General features: G+C 38.3%; 1 protein-coding gene across 2 annotated transcripts in view; it reads right to left on the bottom strand.

Moving 5' to 3' along the window:
- The window catches only part of thsd7ba (thrombospondin, type I, domain containing 7Ba), a 364,521-nt gene that overhangs the window by 172,273 nt on the left and 171,655 nt on the right, over positions 1 to 20,593 (bottom strand). For both annotated transcript variants that reach the window (XM_057851598.1, XM_057851599.1), the window contains exons 5-7: positions 18,405 to 19,251; positions 11,577 to 11,825; positions 8,117 to 8,286 (exon numbers count right to left, since the gene is read on the bottom strand). In XM_057851598.1, the coding sequence (XP_057707581.1) occupies positions 8,117 to 8,286; positions 11,577 to 11,825; positions 18,405 to 19,251 (1,266 nt within the window). The remainder of the gene's footprint in view (positions 1 to 8,116; positions 8,287 to 11,576; positions 11,826 to 18,404; positions 19,252 to 20,593) is intronic.

The raw sequence follows: 20,593 nt of genomic DNA, 5'->3' as shown, positions 1-20,593 counted from the left end.
AGGTTTTAGGAAGCGTACAAAAAGAAAACAGAACAGAGAGAATAGAGATACACAAACATGACTGACATTATATACGGTATAAAACCCTGCAATTTTGCAGTTCTCCCACTTAGAAATGATGGGCGGGTTTGAAATTTTCATGGCGGGTGCTTGTCCACTGTGAGAGACAATCTATAGAAACAAAAATCCAAAAATCATCGGTTTATGATTTAAAAAAAAAAAAAAAATTGTATTATACTGCTGTAAATAAGTATTTGAACACATGTCTACTGGCTAGAATTGTAAGCCTCAATGACCCGTTTGTTGCCTTTAATTAAAATGTCAAATAAGGAATAAGTGTTGTGGAGGTGAACTTTTTTAATCAAACTTTTTGACCTGTTTGAGGTGGTTAGCTGCATATGCATCTGTCCACCCTATACAATCAGGAAGACTCCAATTACTAACATGGTCAAGACCAAAGAGCTGTCCAAAGACACCAGAGACAGAATTGTAGACCTCTACAAGGCTGGAAAGGGTTACGGGGCAATTGCCAAGCAGCTTGGCGATATAAGATCCATCGTTGGAGCAATTATTAGAAAATGGATGAAGCCAAACATGACTGTCAACCTCCCTCGGACTGGGGCTTAATTATCCTAAGAATGGTGAGGAATCAGTCAAGAACTACACAGGAGGAGCTGCTCAATGACCCGAAAGGAGCTGGGACCCCCATTTCCAAGGTTGCTGTTAGTAATACACTAAGACATCATGGTTTAAAATCATGCTTGGAACGAAAGGTTCCCCTGCTTAAACCAGCACACGTCCTGGCTCGTTTAAGTTTGCCAATGACCATTGGATGATCCAGAGGAGTAATGGGAGAAAGTCATGTGGTCGTATGAGATTAAAATGCAACTTGTTGGTCTTAATTCCACTCATAGTGTTTGGAGGAAGAACATGATGAGTACCATCCCAAGAACACCATCCCTACTGTGAAGCATGGGGCTGGGAGCATCATGATTTGAGGGTATTTTTCTGCACATGGGATTGGATGACTGCACTGTATTAAGGAGAAGATGGCCAGGGCCATGTATTGTGAGATTTTGGGGAATAACATCCTTCCCTCAGTTAGAGCATTGAAAATGGGTTGAGACTGGGTCTTCCAACATGGCAACGACCTGAAGCAGACAGCTTGAATTACCAATGAGTGGCTTCGTAAAAATCATATCAAGGTTCTGCAGGGGCCAAGCCAGTCTCCAGACCCAAACCCAAAAGAAAATCTTTGGAGGAAGCTCAAACTCTGTGTTTCTCAGTGACAGCCCAGAAACCTGATTGATCTAGAGAAGATCTGTATGGAGCAGTGGTGCAAAATCCCTGCTGCAGTCTGTGCAATCCTGGTGGAACGTTACAGGAAATGTTTGACATCTGTAATTGTAATCAAAGGCCAAAATGACCAAATATTAATATTAATATTATATTTTCTCAGGTGTTCAAATACTTATTTGGAGCATTATAACACAAATAAATGGTTAAAAAAAAATACACAGTCATTTCGTGATTTTTTTTTAGATTGTCTCTCACAGTGGATAAGCACCTGCCATGAAAATTTCAAACCCGCCCATCAATTCTAAGTGGGAGTACTTGCAAAAATCCCTTGATGTTCAAATACTTATTTTCCTCACTGTAAATATTTCCAGTATTTTCTACCTATTTAGAGTTAGCATTGCAAACACCTTATAACAACTCTTGCCGAAAGTGGAAACCATGTGAGGTACACTGAGCAGCCAAAAGGATAGAAAAGGGATAATAGGTTAGACAGTGGTGTGACAGGGCAGGGTGAGTGCACAGGCAATGTTAGTGATTTCAAATCATTGGACAATATAAATTGTTGATAATGGTTCTTTATGACAATGTTTGTACTGTGGGGTTGATGGTTTTAAAAATGTTAAGATTCCACCTGAAACCAAGGTATTACAAATATACTTATCATCTAGCTTAAGTAATTATCTTGAACAAATCTGTATTTTATAGCAAATAAATCTCAAACCGAAAGTTTGGCTAACAATTTTTTCCTGAAAGTTAAACCAGGATATAAGTATGGTTTACCTTTAGTAAATTATCATAAATGACCAAAAGAAAACAAAAACAACTGATATCTATAGATTATTATTATTACAGTATGTGCAGTATTAAATGTGTTCAAATTGTAGAAAAAAAATCTACAATTGCTGACTCAGAACCACTTCTGCTCTAAAAATGAACTTTTTTTACATTGAACACAGGAACTTTGTCATATTACCTCAAATAACTGCTTTAATGTTAATTAATAAATTAACTCATTGGCTGCCATTTGTGGAGATAGACGTTTCATGCATTTTAAGTTGGAGGGCTGGCAGCGATCATTCTCTGCCACCTTTTCCCAGTCAAAATGGATTGGCAGTTTATCACAGTCAATGGCATTGACTCATGATCATTCAGTGCCATTCCCGTGAACGCGTCAAATGTAAATTAGCAGTAAAGACAAGACATGGCTGGCCTGTACAGTATAACTACAAAGCAATGCTGGTGTTATTTGTAGACTGTAGATAAAATTTAAAGGATCAGTTGCAAAGGTTACTATAATTGTGTACAACAGAATGACAGTATTTTCTCTCAGCCAACAATACAGGAGTTTTTATTTAATCTAATATTCGAGTTTGATGCACTTCCTCACATCAATGAATATCACATTTCCATTTAAATGAGAGCCCAAAGAGAGATTCAGCAAATGTCCTTCCTGCATAATATCTTCTTGCCCGGAGTCATTTTACATGGTGTTTGATCTTCTGTGTAGAAATAACACGCATGCTTAAACACATGGATAAAGTGCACATTACACATTTATCAGCTTTGTTCCCCAAACTGGGGGTGACAATTACAGGGCTGTAGACGTCCAACAGCAGCAAATTGTTTTCCGAGTAAGCTAGGCAAGAGAAGCGCTCCGCAATGAAGGCAGAAGCCACATCGGTTTACATCACCTGAAGCGGTGCCAGGGTTGTAAACACAACATCTTATGTATTGATCTTTGTCCCACACTGCAGACCACAGAGTGCTCCATTGATATACTGCACACTGAAAAAAATATACACCTACCTCTGACCACCAAAGCACCACAGTAATATGATAAAGAAGTAGACTGCAGGAATGTATCTTTTTCCCCCAATTGGTTATTCTACTTGCCTTCATGAGCAGAAAATTCAAAATACAATGGGGTACGAACTGGGCAACTTAAAATTTAGCATGTTCACCCATTTATAAAGATGAGAGGTTTATAGATTTCTTCATAGGTATACATCAAGCGTGATACAGAATTTACAACAAAAATAAACGAGGTAGTCACAACTAGAACCTTGATATGATTTTTATGGAGCCATTTCTTGGTTTTCCTGGGTGTGCAGAAACCTTAAAGCAGTAATGTGAAGTAAGGTTGGCCAACTATGTTTTTGAATAATATCAATGGCTAAACAGTTATGAGCATATTTTCGTAAATTTTTTTAACGCAACCCTTTCAGATTCTTTGTTTAACCCATAGCAACGCCCTTGACAATGAAAATGCTTTTCTTCGGCAATCTTCGGAAATCTTCGGAAATTACGTCACACCGGGAAGTGCGAGGGAAGTCCGCCATTGAACAGTATTGTTTGTTGCATTGCTTCTCGGTAAGATGCCACGGCGGTGTGTGGCGATGTTTTGTTCTCACTCAAACGAAAAGTTGTATGAGTGGCCAAAGGATAGCAGGGCACGTAAATGGACATCTTTCGTTCGTACGAAGCGAATTAATTTCACGCTATCATCGAGTAGTGTTCTCTGCTGCAAACACGTCGAAGATGCCTGCTTCCTTAACCGGTCTGCTTATGATCAAGGATTTGCCAAAAAGTAAGTGTGATTTTTGGATAGATGACTGATGACTTTGTCAAAGCAGAGCTGCCAACTGTTGTGGAATGAACAGCATAAGCTAGCGACGTTAGCCGAAAGTTAACTTGTGGCAATCCCCGATCATAGTTATTGTTGCGTTCGCTAGGTTAAGCGTGTTTAAATTGTGCATCATCTACGATCTTGTCCGAAAGGGTTAATCCACTGTCAGTCGGGAAAGGGGTGTGGATGTGCACATAAGCGGGTCGGCGTCGCGGTAATTCACGGTCACGTTGCAGTAAGAGAAACACACCGCCGGTGAGTTTGTGCACATTTTTTTTGTATTTGTATTATGTATTTCCACCTTCATGCTTCAAGCATTGCATTGCATTTGTACGGTCCGGCGTTTCTTTCACGGTGATCGCTTGATAGCCTTCTAGTTTTTTACGTACGAGAGCCGCTGACAGGTGACAAAAACATGCCTGTTGCTTTTAATGTCTGGCAGCGAATCAGCAAGTGCGCAGGTCACGCAGTGAATCATGGAAAATGTAGTCTCGAGACAACACTGAAGTGGTGCTTTGTAATCTGTTCGCTTGTGTGAAAAAACTACATTTCCTCACGCCATTAGACGCCACTTCCTCCCGAGAGCCCCGAGCCGTGTTGTACTGTTAACTCCATGTGTTAATAAAGAAACAAAGTTGTCAGCATGTCGTGTGTTCGATACATTTGTAAACAAAAAGCCCATAACAAGACACTATGCACGATCCGTTTAAGAGACGCTGGAGTAGTAGGAGGCGAGGAGGAGATCAGCGAGAAGCAAAACTTCGCGGTCGAATGTGGCGGCAGTCCGCTATTATTTTGTTTTCTTATTGTTGCCACAATAAAGTGGAGAAAGCCATCAACGGCTCATCTCCTTTTCCCCCCCAACGTTTTTATATTACTATTTTATATGCACGATAGCTGCCGGATCTGCCAAAATGAACATGAAGTCTGATTATTATTTTTTTAACAATGTCATCAGATAGACAAAAACATAAAATTATGTGCAAATGCCTGCATCTTCAAATGATGAAAATAATAACAGCCTATATTTTACCAATCTTGTAATCTCGATTGGTCTTATATCCATTCCATGTCAGGTAGTCTAGGCACATTGTTTGCATCCTGATTAGCGTCTGGCTAATACATTTTAGGTCCAACATAAAATTCCAAACTCCTCTTCTTCCTCCAACTCTTCAAAAACTTGGATCTCCTCCCTTGCGCTCGATCTATCGCTGATATCGCTGTTTGAATAATTGTTTGAAGGGCTTTGTATGGCGGCGTATGTATGGAGCTGCCATCGCTGTTCCCAATGTGAGACGTATCACTTCCGGGTTCGTCCCCTTTTAGGCTCGAACTTCAGAAACGCGATTATTTTGTCAATTATACAACATATAAATTATTTTTTCATGCTTTATATCTTGGACAATGATTAATTACTTTAACTGTGACCCTATTTGGCATGTTATGAAATTACTTCACATTACTGCTTTAATTGGGCACCCATTTTCACAAATAAATTGTTTAAAAATCTTACGATTTGATTTCTTGGATTAAAAAAAAAAAAAAAAAAATTGTGCAGCTGTGATGAAAATTCCAAACCTCTCTTATCTTTTCAAACGCAAATTTTTATGATGCTCATTACTTAATGCCTCCACTGTGAACAAAATGCATTAGAGATTAAATATACCTCCGGTAGGACAGTGGGACCTCAAAAGTCAAACGGTTCTGGAATAAATATATAACATGTAATATGTTAAAGAGATCCATGAATAGAAAGACGTGTAGTTTTTAAAAGATACATTTGAGTACAAGTTATAGTAATATATTAAAACCTCTCTTAATTTTTTTGTTTTAATAACAATTGTAAAATTTTCAATCAAAAAATAAACTAATAGTTCGCCATTGTGGACATCGCCGAGCGCGACGTCACATGGGCTCTTCTACTTCCTTCCACAGTGTCTTTAACTACGTAAGGTAGTGACTGAAATACACCACAAGGTGTCAATGGTGAATTTTAAATTAATTAGAGATCTAGCTAAGGCAAAGCCTGAGTAAGTTTTATGTGTATTTTGCATAGTTTTTTGTTTTTTTTATTAAGAATGCCAGTTCTCTTTGCATTGAGCACTTTTCTATTTGTAAACATTATTTTTTTTTTGAGAGAGAGATAGGAATATTATTTTTGTTGTGCTATCACTAAATGATACTTTAGCGACCTAACTTTTCTGCCCAAATGCATGATGGGAAGTTGGGCGAACATGACTGTCAGTGGTGGCTGCAAATGGTATACAGTATGTTCTGCATTGTGGACAATTGAGCGTGTTACGAAAGAGATAGTTTCCTGTGAGAGATAGGAATATTATTTTTGTTTTGGTTTCGCTAAATGATACTGTAGCGACTTAACTGTTCTGCCCAAATGCATGATGGGAAGTTGGGCAACCATGACTTTCAGTGGTGGCCGTAAATGGTATACAATATGTTCTGTGTTGTGTTCTATTAAGTGTGTTAAGAAAGAGATCGTCTCCTGTCATTCTGTCCCACCTTGTTTGCCACAATACTTATAATTGTTGTGAAAGAGTTGCCAAAGCTTAAGCCAAAAAAGGCGCAGTCCAATGAACGCCTGTGTCCTCTCGCATTTGTCTGCCTTTTCGCTCTCAATGTGATAAAACGGCGTCATTGTAAACTGTTTGAGGCAACACATGAATGGGTCATTTCGTGCATGCGTTAATTGTGTGAAATATTTTAACGTGATTAATTTAAAAAATTAATGACGCCCGTTAACGCAATAAATTTGACAGCACTAATACGTATTATTTATATATAAATGGGGTGGTATCGTTATGGTATCGGCAGTTACTGCACAGCCAGGTATCGGTATCGGGGCCCAAAAAAATGGTATCGGTGTAAAAACACTAGTAAAAACCGATGTGATTTATCGAAATAACGCAGTGTAGAATTGCAGTCAGGGGCAGAGCTTTAAGTAGAGGTCTGTCAATCACCGGTCATTTGTCTTCAGTCTGTCATTTGAAGTATTTATATACTTGTGATATATAATTAATTGTGATATATATATATGTATCACAAGTCACAACAAGCTTGTTGTGACTTGTGACTGAGAAAACGCAACTGCTTCTTCAAAGTCTTCCTGCTCCGTGGCTGCGCTGAAACCTGATACCACATTGTCGGGTGACGTCGAGGTTCAAGAGAGCCAACTCGTTCAGAACTAAAGTGTATTTCTTTGACAAAATTATGGGAATAAACATTACAAAAATCAGCCCTACTAGAGAACATTTAACAGTACAGCAAAAAACCTAAGACACAATATAGTATTTTTTCGTATAATTTGATTCTGTTGTCCATATTCTTTGCCTTGGCTCTGATTCAGCACAATCCAACATAAAACTGTTGAAGGCTCTGACATGATCATCTAATGTTATGATTATTTGGCTTCTTATGACTTTAGTGTTCCCACGACATTGGCTTGTTTTCACTCTGATTTGTCCACTTGTAATTTCAGATTTATTTGTGTTTTGTTGTAGTGTGTTATACTTTTTCTTGAACTATATCCACACGTTTCCCCTTTGCATTCAAGCATCCATCATCACACCTTCAATCATGTGAATCACGTTTCAGTGTCTTGCTAAATTGTTTCCAAAGTTTTACTGTCTCGTTGGGCCACTAGCATGGCCTCCGATGTTTTATTCTCCTCACAAACAGTCTCCCTGAAGACTGCCATTTTTACAACCGCTTATCCAGTGAGGACGGAGTGACACTTTAAACTCCTGTGGAAGCAACATTTCTACATGATTTGTCAGGCATTTCTCATCCCCTACATGAAAAACTGACGCCATGTTACCATGAAATACTTTTAAATTGATGACAACTACTTAGTGTTGTGATTTAAATGCTTACATTGTCAGTTGATGCATGGTGTAAACAACAATATGAACATTTCCCTACCATTTATCTATTTTCACGCCACGCTGGGGTTTTCTGTCTCTCAATGCGGATTAAGTTTTAAATGAAACTGCTTCGCCAATGAGTAAGTAGCTCCCAGGAGAGTCTACTGTAGTTGAAGATAAGCTTTGATATACTTTGAACATGCTTAAGCTTCACCATCCCTGCTTGCTCTTTATTCTTTGTGCCTGCACGGCCACAATGTCTTTGTGTATCTCAAAGAAAAGCTCAGCTGGGATGACGGTGGTTTTGTCTTACCCTCCTTCCTGTGATGTGGAGTTGAGTCATCAGGAACTTGAACACAGTAGGTTTTTCTGGTCTGCACACCCCCTCCGCAGAGACTACTGATGTTAGCAAGACGCCGGTCCAGCTTGCTGAGTAGAGGGGAAACCAGGCACTCATCCCAGTCAGTGGTTCTCCATTCATACCTGAAAGTGGCAGAGTACCAAAAAAGTGTTAATAGAGATTACCGTAATTTTTGCACAATAAGGCGCACCTGACTATAAACCCCCACCCACCAAATTTGACAAGAAAACGGCATTTGTTCATAGATAAGCCGCACCGGACTATAAGCCTCAGCTGTCCTCGCTGTATTATGGGATATTTACACCAAAAGATATTAACCTATAACACATTATTTGACAGCGGCATCATGCAACTGTCATACGACCAAATGAACCACCATGAAGCTTTGAACCAATTGGCTGCAAAGCTTCATTGCTTCTAGAAGCTTCATTTGGCCATCACTGCTCCCTTGGGGGAGACAGTCAACCTCTGCTGCCACTTGTTGTAAACACTGTTGTTGTCCAACATCCCTCCTAGCATGAATTGCAGCCCTACAGGTTTTAAATAACTATCAAAATTCATGTTCTGTGCTAATTATTTCTTCAGTTACTGTTCCAGTTTTATCATTAATTGGTAGTTATGGTATTAGGTAACACTTAATATGACAGTGGCGCCATAAGGCTGTCATTAGACAATCATAATTATGACATCATGACACTGTCATGAGCATTAATGAGTGTTTGTAACAGATGTCATTTAGGCTAGGTTCATACTACAGGTCTTAATGCATGAATCCGATTTTTTTGTGTTTTTCCGACTCGAGTCAGGCATTAACTTGACGGTCTGAACGGGACAAGCCGCATAGAAGTGGACCATTTCAAATCCGATCTGAGTCACTTTCGTATGTGATTCAAATCCGATCTGGGCCACATTTTTTCAGAACGTGACTGGCGGTCTGAACTGTCAAGACTCCCAAATCGGAATTAATGCAGCAATTACGTCAACAAAGAGCAAGAAGCATGAAGCGGGCTTGAACACAGTCATAAAAAAATAAATGAAGAAAAGAATAAGCCTTACAATTTTCGATTTTCATTCTGTGTGCCAAATGAGCAATATTTCATTATTGCACACATGGCCCAGTCGGGGCAAACTGACGCACCCACGTCATTTCACGCACACACGTCAAGGCTCGTGTGTGCGTGTATGCGTTCTATCAGTCCATAGAAACTTTGAACATAAGACTAAACGGGGACTGTTAATGTCTGTTATTTGTGCCCTCTTTTTGGAAATCAAAATATGATCACTCAGGAATGACAGCTAGCATGTGGAATTTGTTTTGATGCTTCTGCGGATGCGGGTCTCTTTGCTGAGCGCATCTCGGACTGTGAAATAGTGCACATGCGTGATACTTGAACGGTCTCAATGGACAAAGGCAGTCTGAACGACCACGCCAAAAAAACAGATATGGCAAAAAATCAGATTTGTGCATTAAGACCTGTAGTATGACCCTAGCCTTAGTGTTATCCGGCAAATTATCTCACTTTTGAAAGGGTGTAAAACATCCGAGCTGGACATAAATGGAGTTTGTGACATAATTTGCTGGATAACACTTAATGACATCTGTCATAAGCATTCAGTAATGCCCATGATAGTGTCATATCATAATTATGACTGTCTTTTGACAGTCTTATGACACCACTTTCATATAAAGTGTTACCTATTAACCCAAATAAATTAACAAAAAAGCCGCACTGGACTATAAGATGCAGGATTCAAAATGATTGAAAAAAGTAGTCGCTTATAGTCCGAAAATTACGGGTAAATGGAGCATTATTATTCTTTTTTTCAAGCATTGCAATGCTCATACAATAGATCTTTAGATAGACAAGCAAAAACAATGGCAGTTTGATGACAAGTCTTTGAAATAATAATAAAAAAAAAAGGTTTAAAATTTTTTATTCAGACATTAAAAAAAATAATTCATTCATTCATTTTCCATGCCGCTTCTTCCTCACGAGGGTCGCGGAGGTGCTGGAGCCTATCCCAGCTAACTATGGGCAGTAGGCAGGGGACACCCTGAACTGGTAATAAAAATAATATTACGAAAAAAAAAAGTCAAAATAAAACATTCCTTTTTTTAATTAAAAATTATATATATTAAGAGTGTAACGGTATTTGTATTCGTCCCGTTCTGTCATGATACGGGCATCATGGTTCGGTGCACGCAGTCAAACGGGGATAAGAGTGAATTGGAAAAAAAAAAAATCAATTTCGGTGTTAGTCCTCCTTTAGTCCAGGGAGCACTAGAGGTACCACGCCTAAACCAACAGCTGACATTACGGGAAAAAGAAGACAATTCAAAAAAGACGTGCCTTAAAGATCTGTTATCATACTTATTCATATTGTAATATCAAAGATCTGTTATCATACATATTCATATTGTAGTATCGATCTGTACATCTCTAGTTGCTGTCATCTAAGGACAAAATACTTTCAGCCACAAAATTGCCATTGAAAAAGCCTAATTTGGCATGACTGACTCAAGTTAATGTTTTATTGGCCCATTTTTGAGCCCTATTAATGCCTGCCAACAAGACACTGCTGAAATGTGAGAAGTAACCGCATGTCCTGAATTCAAGCAATTATTGTGAAAATGCTGTGACCAGATGATAATTCATTTTCTACTTCCAATTGTATTTGTCTTATGAAGCTCTATAGTGAAACATGAAATATCTGTTTTGTCTGTGCCGTTTTTATGAATGCCTTTGGAACAGATGATCAAATTTTAATCAGATAATGAGAGTGCTGTCATAACCTAATTAAATGATTGGTGTCCTACCATTGTCTTCATATAAAAATGCTACTCTTTTACAGAGGAGAAAAAACAGTTGAATAAGGACAAAATAAGTAAATGCAAATCAGTGCGGGTAGCTGCTGAACCTCAAAACAAATGATCAGTCTTCGCTATGAAAAGTGCACTGGAGCAAAAAGCAATAATATTTAAAGAGTTTTCCAGAACAACGGCCCTAAGTAATCTTTCAGCGCTTATTTTTTATAATGAGTTTTTCCCTAATCATGTAAGTCCTCCACTCTAAGGCGCTCCACATAGATTTAGCAAATAAAACAAGATATTCCAGCAGGAAAACAAAGTTGACTACATTATTAAGTGAATGTAATGTTACCTAACATTTAACTTTGGACCGCAGACCCTTTAACGGTTGCATGAGTCAATAGTAAAGCAACAAAATGAACAGTAGTATCATAAATATCTGCAGCCTTTGGGTATTTTCTTATAATCAATCTGATGAAAAAGCGCTGAATGAATTTTGAACGAGTTTCAACTGGCGTGTATAGAACATTAAATTTGAAGCGGGCCTTTCATTCTGAGTATATTGAGCAAATAACGATCAGAAAGTTGTCGATGCAAAAGTACCTTGGGCAGTTTGGAAGTAAATCCCCTATAATGTTGCAGGCTTCTTTCTCCTCAAGGACAGGACATTGTTTCCCACCGCTCAGCAGGATCTGTGTCACAACTCGTGACCGTAGACGGTAACCAGGTGACAGGTCGGTGGAGCGGCAGGTTTTTGAGCAAGGACTCCATGATAACCAGTCAGAAGTTTGGCAGTCTCTGGGCATCACACATGCTTGGTAGGTCAGAGGGGAGTTGTACTTTGTACAGAGGCTGCAGGTTGAGAAGATAAAGTTAAATTAAAACAAAAAATAACACCATAATATAACCTAAGTGGATATACTGTAAAGCAGGGGTGTCTTTTTACAAAGGGGGCCAGATTTGGTGTGGTAAAAATGTGGGGGGTGGACCGTTGCTAACGTCCTTTATGTAGAACAATATATTTAAGCAAATTTTAGCAAGCCATTCTGTGTGTCACATTTGCTCTATTTTTTTTTTTTAATTACCGTATTTTTCGGACTATAAGTCGCAGTTTTTTTTTTCATAGTTTGGCTGGGGGTACGACTTCTTCTCTGGAGCGACTTACGTGTGAAATTATTTACACATCATTATATCCTTTTACATGTTATTTTGGTGTTTTGGAGTAACACTTATGGTTTGGTAAACTTGTTAGCAGGTTCTTTATCCTATAGTTATCTGAATAGCTCTTAATATATGTTACGTTAACATACCGGCAACGTTTGCATTTCGTTGTTCATGTATGATGTAACATTATCATACTGTACACTTATTCAGCATGTTGTCCTCAATTGCATTTTTATTTTAAATTGCGTTTCAAGATGACATATCTGTTCTATGTGTTGGATTTGATCCAGTAAATTTCCTTACAAAAAGGCGACTTATACTCCGGTGTGACTTATATATGTTTTTTTCCTCTTCGTTGGGTATTTTATGGCTAGTGCGACTTATACTCAGGTGCGACTTATAGTCTGAAAAATATGGTAATAATTTCAAGAATCTAGCAACTCGCCTTTGTGGCGTTCTCTTTGGACTCTCAGCCTCTTGCGAAATAGCAATGCTGTAAAATTAAACTAGCTTCAAATTGCTTCAATTTCTCACTACATATCTTCCCTGTAATCTTGTCGTACATGTCAGTGTGTCTTGTTAGGTAATGTCGCCTCACATTGAACTCTTTAAAAACAGCGACTGCCTCTTTTCAAATGAGGCAGACACAGTTGTTGTGTATTTTAGTGAAGAAATATTCCAATTTCCACGTATCCTTGAAGCATCGGTCGTCGCAGTCAACTTTTTTTTTTTGTTTTTTTTTTTGTTGATTGTCGCCATTTTAGAAAATTGGGAGTGAAGGGTCACACAGGGTAATTTTGCTCAGAGTGCTGCTGCCTTTTAGTGGGTAAACGAGGAGCAGCATTTAGTGTGTAAGCTACTTCATATGCTGGTAGCAGTACTGCTGACCAATTTATTAAGTCTGTGTGCAGGCCAGACGTTGTTGATTTTATGACAGAGGCTGGGGGCCAGATGAAATTTGACCACGGGCCACATTTGGCCCCCGGGCCGGACTTTGGACATGTCTGCTGTAAAGTGTTTTTTCTTTTCAATTTTTTTCGGTTACTTTAATTTCATTGCATTAAACTGGGAGGACTAAGACCAAACAGATTATGTTAACGGGGGTCAGGGCTTCGTTTCTCACGAACATGAACCTAATTAATTGATTGGCTAAATTATAAATCCAAAATAAATCTGTATCGATTTATTCTACAATGGTATGAAAAAGTATCTGAACCTTTTGAAATGTCTCACATTTCTGCATAAAATCACCATGAAATGTGATCTGATCTTTGTCAAAATCACACAGATAAAACCTGGTTTTAACTAAAACCAGCCAAACATTTATAAGTTTTCATATATTTTAATGAGGATAGTATGCAAACAATGACAGAAGGGGAAAAATAAGTAAGTGAACCATCACATTAAGTATTTCCTCCCATGAACACCATTCTTGGCCATAGTTTTACATACACTATAGTTGATGTGTGCACAGAGATATTGGAATGTGCCAGTGATTTCTGCAAGTCTTTAGAGGACACTCTAAGGTTCTTTTTAATCTCTCTGACTATTCTGCGCTCAACTCTTGGTGTCATCTTTGGTGAACGGCCACTGCTTGGGAGAGAAGTAACAGTGCCAGTCTCTCTCCATTTGTAGACGACTTCTCTGACTGTCGATTAATGAACATCCAGACTTTTGGAGATGATTTTGTATTCTTTCTCAGATTTATACAAATCAACAACCCTTGATCGCAGGTTTTCAGACAATTATTTTGACCGAGCCATAATGCACATCAGAAAATGCCTTTTATCCAGACAATTCTTACCAGGTGTGTGTTTTATAGTGGGCAGGGCAACTTTAAACCACTCATCAGTGATTGGGCACACGCCTGACTTAAATTGTTTGGTAAAAATGGGTTTCAATTGCTTTTTAAAGTCTCTACTGGCAGAGGGTTCACTGACTTATTTTTCCCCTGTCTGTCATTGTTTGCATGCAATACTCATTAAAATATGAAAACCTATACTTTTTGGGGTGGTTTTAGTTAAAGCAGACCCTGTTTTTACATCTGTGCGATTTTGACAAACTTCTGATCACATTTGATGGTGATTTTATGCAGAAATGTGAGAAATTCCAAAAGGCTCAGATACTTTTCATACCACTGTAACTTTCATATTTATTGGTTCAGGTATAAATGTCTGGATATTATTTGGCAAATTTAAAATGCAATATCTGAACATAAATTGTATTACCATTCACAATAAATACTTGTTTATAATCTCAACTATCCAGGAATGCAAAATAATATACATTTGTCTTAAGGCCACTCAACATTTGTCGAAATAAATTAAATATAACTGGAAAAAAAATTCTTAGTCAGGGTATAACAAAAATAATAAATGATAATAAAAATGGATTCTTCTCTCAGGTAAAACACTACTGCTTTTGTCCACAAGCACAGCAAAACTCAACAAAAAATAAAAAGTTTACCTTGATTATGATTAATGTATCCTTATCTGAAAAAAATGTCTGTATAGGCTGCAAATTGAAATATTTTTAATTAAAATATGTACAAGATAAATGAATACATTCTAAATAAATGCAAGTCATCAGCCAATCACACGTGCGTTTGAGTGGAGAAAATGGACCGGCACATTCAGCAGTTGAAAGAGGGTAAATGTGTACGCACATCATGAAAATAATTCACTTCAGGTTCTATTCTTACAACATATGGGGAGACAATCTAAAGTATCTATATAACTGTTACTGAACTCATTATATAATGCAAATAAGGTTGCCTAAAAGTTGTGGGGACAAACTGGGCATCCTGAAAAGTTGCTAATGTCAGTTTTTGTTGTTGTTGTTGTACTTTTTAATTTCAGAGTATTTGATAGAATGATCGCTGCCATCCTTAACAGTCAAAATGGATTGGACGTCTGGCACCAACAATGGCAGCCAATGAATTAAACTGAATTGCAGAGGCTGCGATGAAATTAGTTTTTACACTAATGACTTGATCAATATGAAACAAGCAGATTAGTCATGAAATTACTGCTTCTATTGTTCAAATTAGACTACGAAATTAGCTCTGTTATTAAGATGGTGTTACAGTCCTGATGTAATTTCCTAATTAGGACGTAATTGGAAAATAGAATGGAATTGAGCTCAAATGGGACATATCTGTTCTCATCCAAGTTTAACTAATCCCAGACACCAGCAGACAATAAAAAAACAACATTTGCAGGCAAAAAAGATTTTTGCCATCACGACCCTTCTGATGGACGTGAAGTAAATCACAACAAAATACCATGTGTGAGCTTGTGTGTGTACAGTAAGTGTGTGTGTCATCAGTTCTTATCAAAATCCAAATACCAAAATCAGTTCAAACAGCAGGGACAAGAGAGGAGCAGTATACTTGACATTTAGCACAATTGTGCTTCGCTGCAATGTTAATGCGGTCAAGCACCTTTGCTAACAGGACATTGAATTGAAAAAGGGCAGCCAATAATAGAAACTAAACTCAAGTAGGACAAGTTTGCATTACAGGAGGGAACGGCCACTGATTGAGTCCCCTTTGTGTCACACAATGACAATAAAACTACTGTGTTACATTGACGCCTACCCAATATTCAACATAACATGGGACAAGGGAAAGGAATGTTCCCCAAAAAACAAACACAATCTGGCTTTTAAGTATCACAAGACACTCAGTGAAACACTTCCTTGACGATAAATTGGGGCCATCAGATAGGAGTAACCTGACTGAACAAATTTTCCTGAGGTACAAACCGCAATTCTCAATGTTATGCAATTGAGGAAATATTTGAGATATGAGCACTGTTTGGTGATCGAGAACATTTACAAGTAGTAACAGTTTGACAAATAATGAGCAACACTTCAAACTTAGACACATCTAGCAATTTATTGCAACATCCAATTAAATGTTATTGTCAAAGTAAACATATCTCAAAAGACGTTTCAGTAATCATATTATATTTCAAAATGTCAGTCATTTTTAACTTAAAATCATTAATTGATGTCTAATATTTCGAAAAAAAAAAAAAAAAACGACTTTAAAAAATTATTCACTCGCATATTTTAAACTATTAAACAAATTAAGTCACGATGAAAAAAAATGGTGTCTGTAAATAAGTCACGGATATCTACCTCATAACTATCGCCTAATTGTATTTTTTTTGTTACTGTCGCATTTTCTCCGATATGTTAGATTATAAATAATTGGTCCAAACAAAAAAAAACAACAACAAAAAAAAAAAAAAAAAAAAAAAAGGGTAAATATATGACCACTCCTTGATGTCTGCGATTTCTGCATCGCGACCCTTGTTATATTACCATGTTTCACCCATAAAATCCCCCAAAAATCCAGCTGTGGCCACTCACAGCTGTGTCTTGACACTCAGTGATACATGCTACATGGAGTTTTTGGATCGAAACAAGGTAATTACGCGATAATATCTCGTTAAAGTGATGGCGTCCGAATTCTGCTCTCGCGTGTGCTCACCTCCAGACAGGGTTTTGCTGTTTAAAAAACATAAAAAAAAAAAATTAAAAAAAAAAGCCCTCCTGTTCAAAATGTTTCTACCCCCAGAAAATTGAGATTTTAAGCTTTCCAATGATGTATCACACAACTTTGAAATTTGGCTAAATTGGGGGTCTCAGAGCAGAACTTAAAGTCACCTGAGTGTTTTCCGCCATATACATACATACACAGGTAGTCGCCAGGTTACGACGTACTCGGAGTCGTGTCCAATATTTTGTCTCCAGTCATTTTTGTTGTTGTGTAAACAATACCTTATTGTACTTCACAGTATGTCATTTTTTACTTTAATTTTTTCTTTGACTAATGTTACTGTTCTGCCCTTTGGCAAAATGTGTATTTGATTATATTGTTGACTTTTGTTTTGTGATTTATGCTTTTACTTTGGCGTAGAAAGCGTAGAGCAGGTAGTACTTATGCCCGCGAGTAAGAGTGCATGTACACACGAAGAAGGTATTTGTGTACATGAAGAACAGAATAAGCGCGCACACATGAGGAAGAGCGCATTTGCTCCCATGAAAAAGTTGCACAGCCGAGTGAGAGAGAGCGAGAGAGAGGGGAACGATTACAGCTTAGCTAGCTGTCTAGCTCGACTTTAGCTCCAACGTCTTGGTGAGAACAGTACAATATCATATAATATATGTTTTTTGGATAGTTACTTTTAGATTTAGGGGTACGTAAATGGTTAATTCCGACATACGCGGAAATTCTGGTTATGTCGCCAGCGTAGGAACGGAACTCGTTTTTAATCCGGGGACTACATGTATACAGTATATTAGGGGTGTGACAAAATATCGAAATGGTGATATATGGTGATACTTTGTAGCACAAAAGGTTATCGATATGCTCTTGCCAAGAATCGAGATATCATTTTAAAAAGGTGTCAATGTCTAAAATAAAAAATAAAAAGGAACCAACAAGTTGCTACCAAAATCATCCACCATAATAGTATCTCAGTTAACTCTAAGGCTGCATTGACGGTGCACGACGCCGAATCCATTTAGACTGGGGACGTTCGTTCATTCGAAACCAGAGCATTCACTTTTATTCTGTCCGATTTTCAGGGCATTTAAATGTCATTTCCTGTTGAGTTTGAGTCACTGCCTATTCATTGTAGGTGATTCCCAGGTCACTTCCTGTTGTGTAACTCAAAATAAACAGGAAGTGACTCGTAAAATACCCCAAAATCAACAGGAAGTAACTGAAAATCAACAGGTAAATGACCTTAAATAGCCCAAAATTACCTCATTGCCTGGTATTGGCTGCCACTGATTCATTCGCTGCCACCCTCCCAGTTCAAATGGATTGGACGTCTACTAGTGATAAACTCATTCCAATTAACAGCAGAAGCTTGTTTTTCTGTTTATTAGTTGTTTGTAGAATATTCTAGAATGATTTCCTGACCAATGTATCGATAATCGCTGTATCACCATATCGTCAGATCATCGTTCTCGTGAGCTTTGTATCGCAAATCATATCGTATCGTGAGGTACCAAGAGGTTCCCACTCCTACAGTATATTATTTATATATATATATATATATATATATATATATATATATATATATATATATATACAGCATATATACACAAATTTGGTCAAAACATGGTATCGGTACAGTTTCGGCATCAACAAATTCCACACAGCTACAGCTATGTTTTGGAATCTGTATCTGAAGCGAAAAATTGGTATCAGAGTAATAATAACATATGCATGACGTAATTGTATCTTACCTCAGCATTGTGTTCTTCCCATCACTCCGAGTGCAGCGGACTTGCCGTGTCTGGTATCCCACCTCGAGCTCCCACGACATCGGGTGTTTGCGGTGGTGACGATGTTCATGATGGTGTTGATGAAAATGAGAGGGGTGTCTGTGTGACATTACTGTGTTGTTTGCTTTGTTACTGCTGAAATCCACAGTGGTCCGACCGTTTAATAGGGTGTCTTTGTGATGGGGGAGCCTACACTCGCTCCAGGCTCCTACTTTAAGGCTATACTGGTACTCGTCCTCTCCAGCGGGGCATGGAACAGGGCCGGAACAAGTCCTGGTTTCTGTCAGATTGGGGCAATTGGCGCCACCATACATTGGCGTGGTCAGAACATGTCGAGTCCGATGCTGCAGGCCGTTGCCGCATGTCTTACTGCAACCTGACCATGAAGTGAAGTCTGAAACGACGCAGTCCTGCGGGCAGGGAATGAGACACGCCTGCTCCACCGGTGGTCTCTGGGAAAAGAAGTCACATATCCTTGGAGTGACCGCAGTGCGGTTGAAAGTGCGCACACACCGCACTTTGCGTCTCTGGAGTCCATGCTGTGCAGTAATGCACTCTGTGGTCCTCAGCTTGAGCTCGTTGGAAAAAAAAGGGACGAGTGCACAGTTTTCCCAGGCAGACAGCTCCCACTCAAAGAGGTCCTGGTGCCAATCACAAACCTTAAAGCAATGCCGCCTACTCTCGGGTTTGTCGATGTGGTTGCAGTGAGAGTGGTGGGTCGTCCAACCCTCTATGTGAATGCACCAGACCATTCTGGTCTGAACTCCACCGGAACCACAGTCGTCACCCATGCAATGACCCCACTGGCCTGGAAAAGACGAAGAACACCAAAAGGAGGACATTTCATTAAAAATGGAAGCTCTAAATCGAGGGGATTAAAATTGCAGCTATCTACCAGTTTGCAATCAAATACAATTGAAGGCCAATCACTTAACCTCCATGATTGCTTTATTCATGAACAGAGGAAGAAGGCACCAAGGAACCGAAAGCAATCAGCCCAGTGGTAAATCAATGTATTTTAAAAAGCAACCGTTTCTTATCACAAAGGATGGATTCACTTATTAGTTGCTCAATTCCAGGGAGGTCATTTACCTGCGGTTATTTGAGAGTCATGACCACAGATTGATGGAAATATCTGCACTCAGGAACTCTTTGGACTTTTAAATAGTAATCGTTAGTGTGACCTAAAATCTCATGCATTGACAGTACAGTAGAGTCCAAATTAGAGTTATCCCTATCACATATTTTTTTACATGTGAGTCTGAGTTAGACGATTTTGAGTCCCACTCCAATACCTTGGAAATAAGGGAGGGGGGGGGGAGCACACCCCAATGTTTTTTATTTTTCTCTGTTTGAACATAGCTTTCCCAACATTATAGCCAAACACAATTATAAGAAAGACAGCAGTGGTTTCGAAATAGCAACAAAAAAATAATAATCACAAATCCTTTTTGTGCAAATCAGCTGTAGAGCACAAAATAAAGTTTTACACAAACATATATAACTTTTTATTCATTTAGTGCCTTGTCCTTGCATTGAGTAATTATGTTTCACTGCCATTGACAGCAATACATGTGCAATCCAATTTGACTGAGAGGCTAGCAACAATCATTCGATCCTCCTCGTCAAATTGGTTTGGACATCAATTGCCATCAATGGCAGCCAATAAAGTAAAACTTTAAAAAATAGAAATAAATACATTCTGAAAACCCAATCTTTTGATCCTTATAAAATGATGTGATCATGATTTCCGATAACGTGGGATGGGGAAGAAACTGTGTCAAAATGGGCCTAACAATGATCAGTGATAAAATTCTTGAATGACCCCTATTTTTTGACCGATCAACAACAAGTCAACAATGTTTTGAAATCTCATTTATACTTAAGGGGCAATTTTTCAAATTAGTGAATTATTTCATAGCTCATTGAAGCATCTAATTGAGTTTGTTTGCCCAACTTTCCGTTATTGTGTTTATGAAATCTTTTCATCTTACACACACTCATTTCTTGAAAACATGATGAACAAAATGCCCCACTACCCATAATCTATTTACTGGTGATGAAATGTACAACTAATTTAGCCAATGTTTAGGCAATATTCTGGTAAATTAGATGTATAAAATTTGAGTATTTTTATTTTCAGTGGCCAA

Source organism: Corythoichthys intestinalis, chromosome 12 (genome assembly GCF_030265065.1).
Source record: "Corythoichthys intestinalis isolate RoL2023-P3 chromosome 12, ASM3026506v1, whole genome shotgun sequence".
NCBI lineage: Eukaryota > Metazoa > Chordata > Actinopteri > Syngnathiformes > Syngnathidae > Corythoichthys > Corythoichthys intestinalis.
The sequence above is the reverse complement of the archived record's forward strand: the minus strand, read 5'-3'. Positions and strand labels throughout refer to the sequence as shown.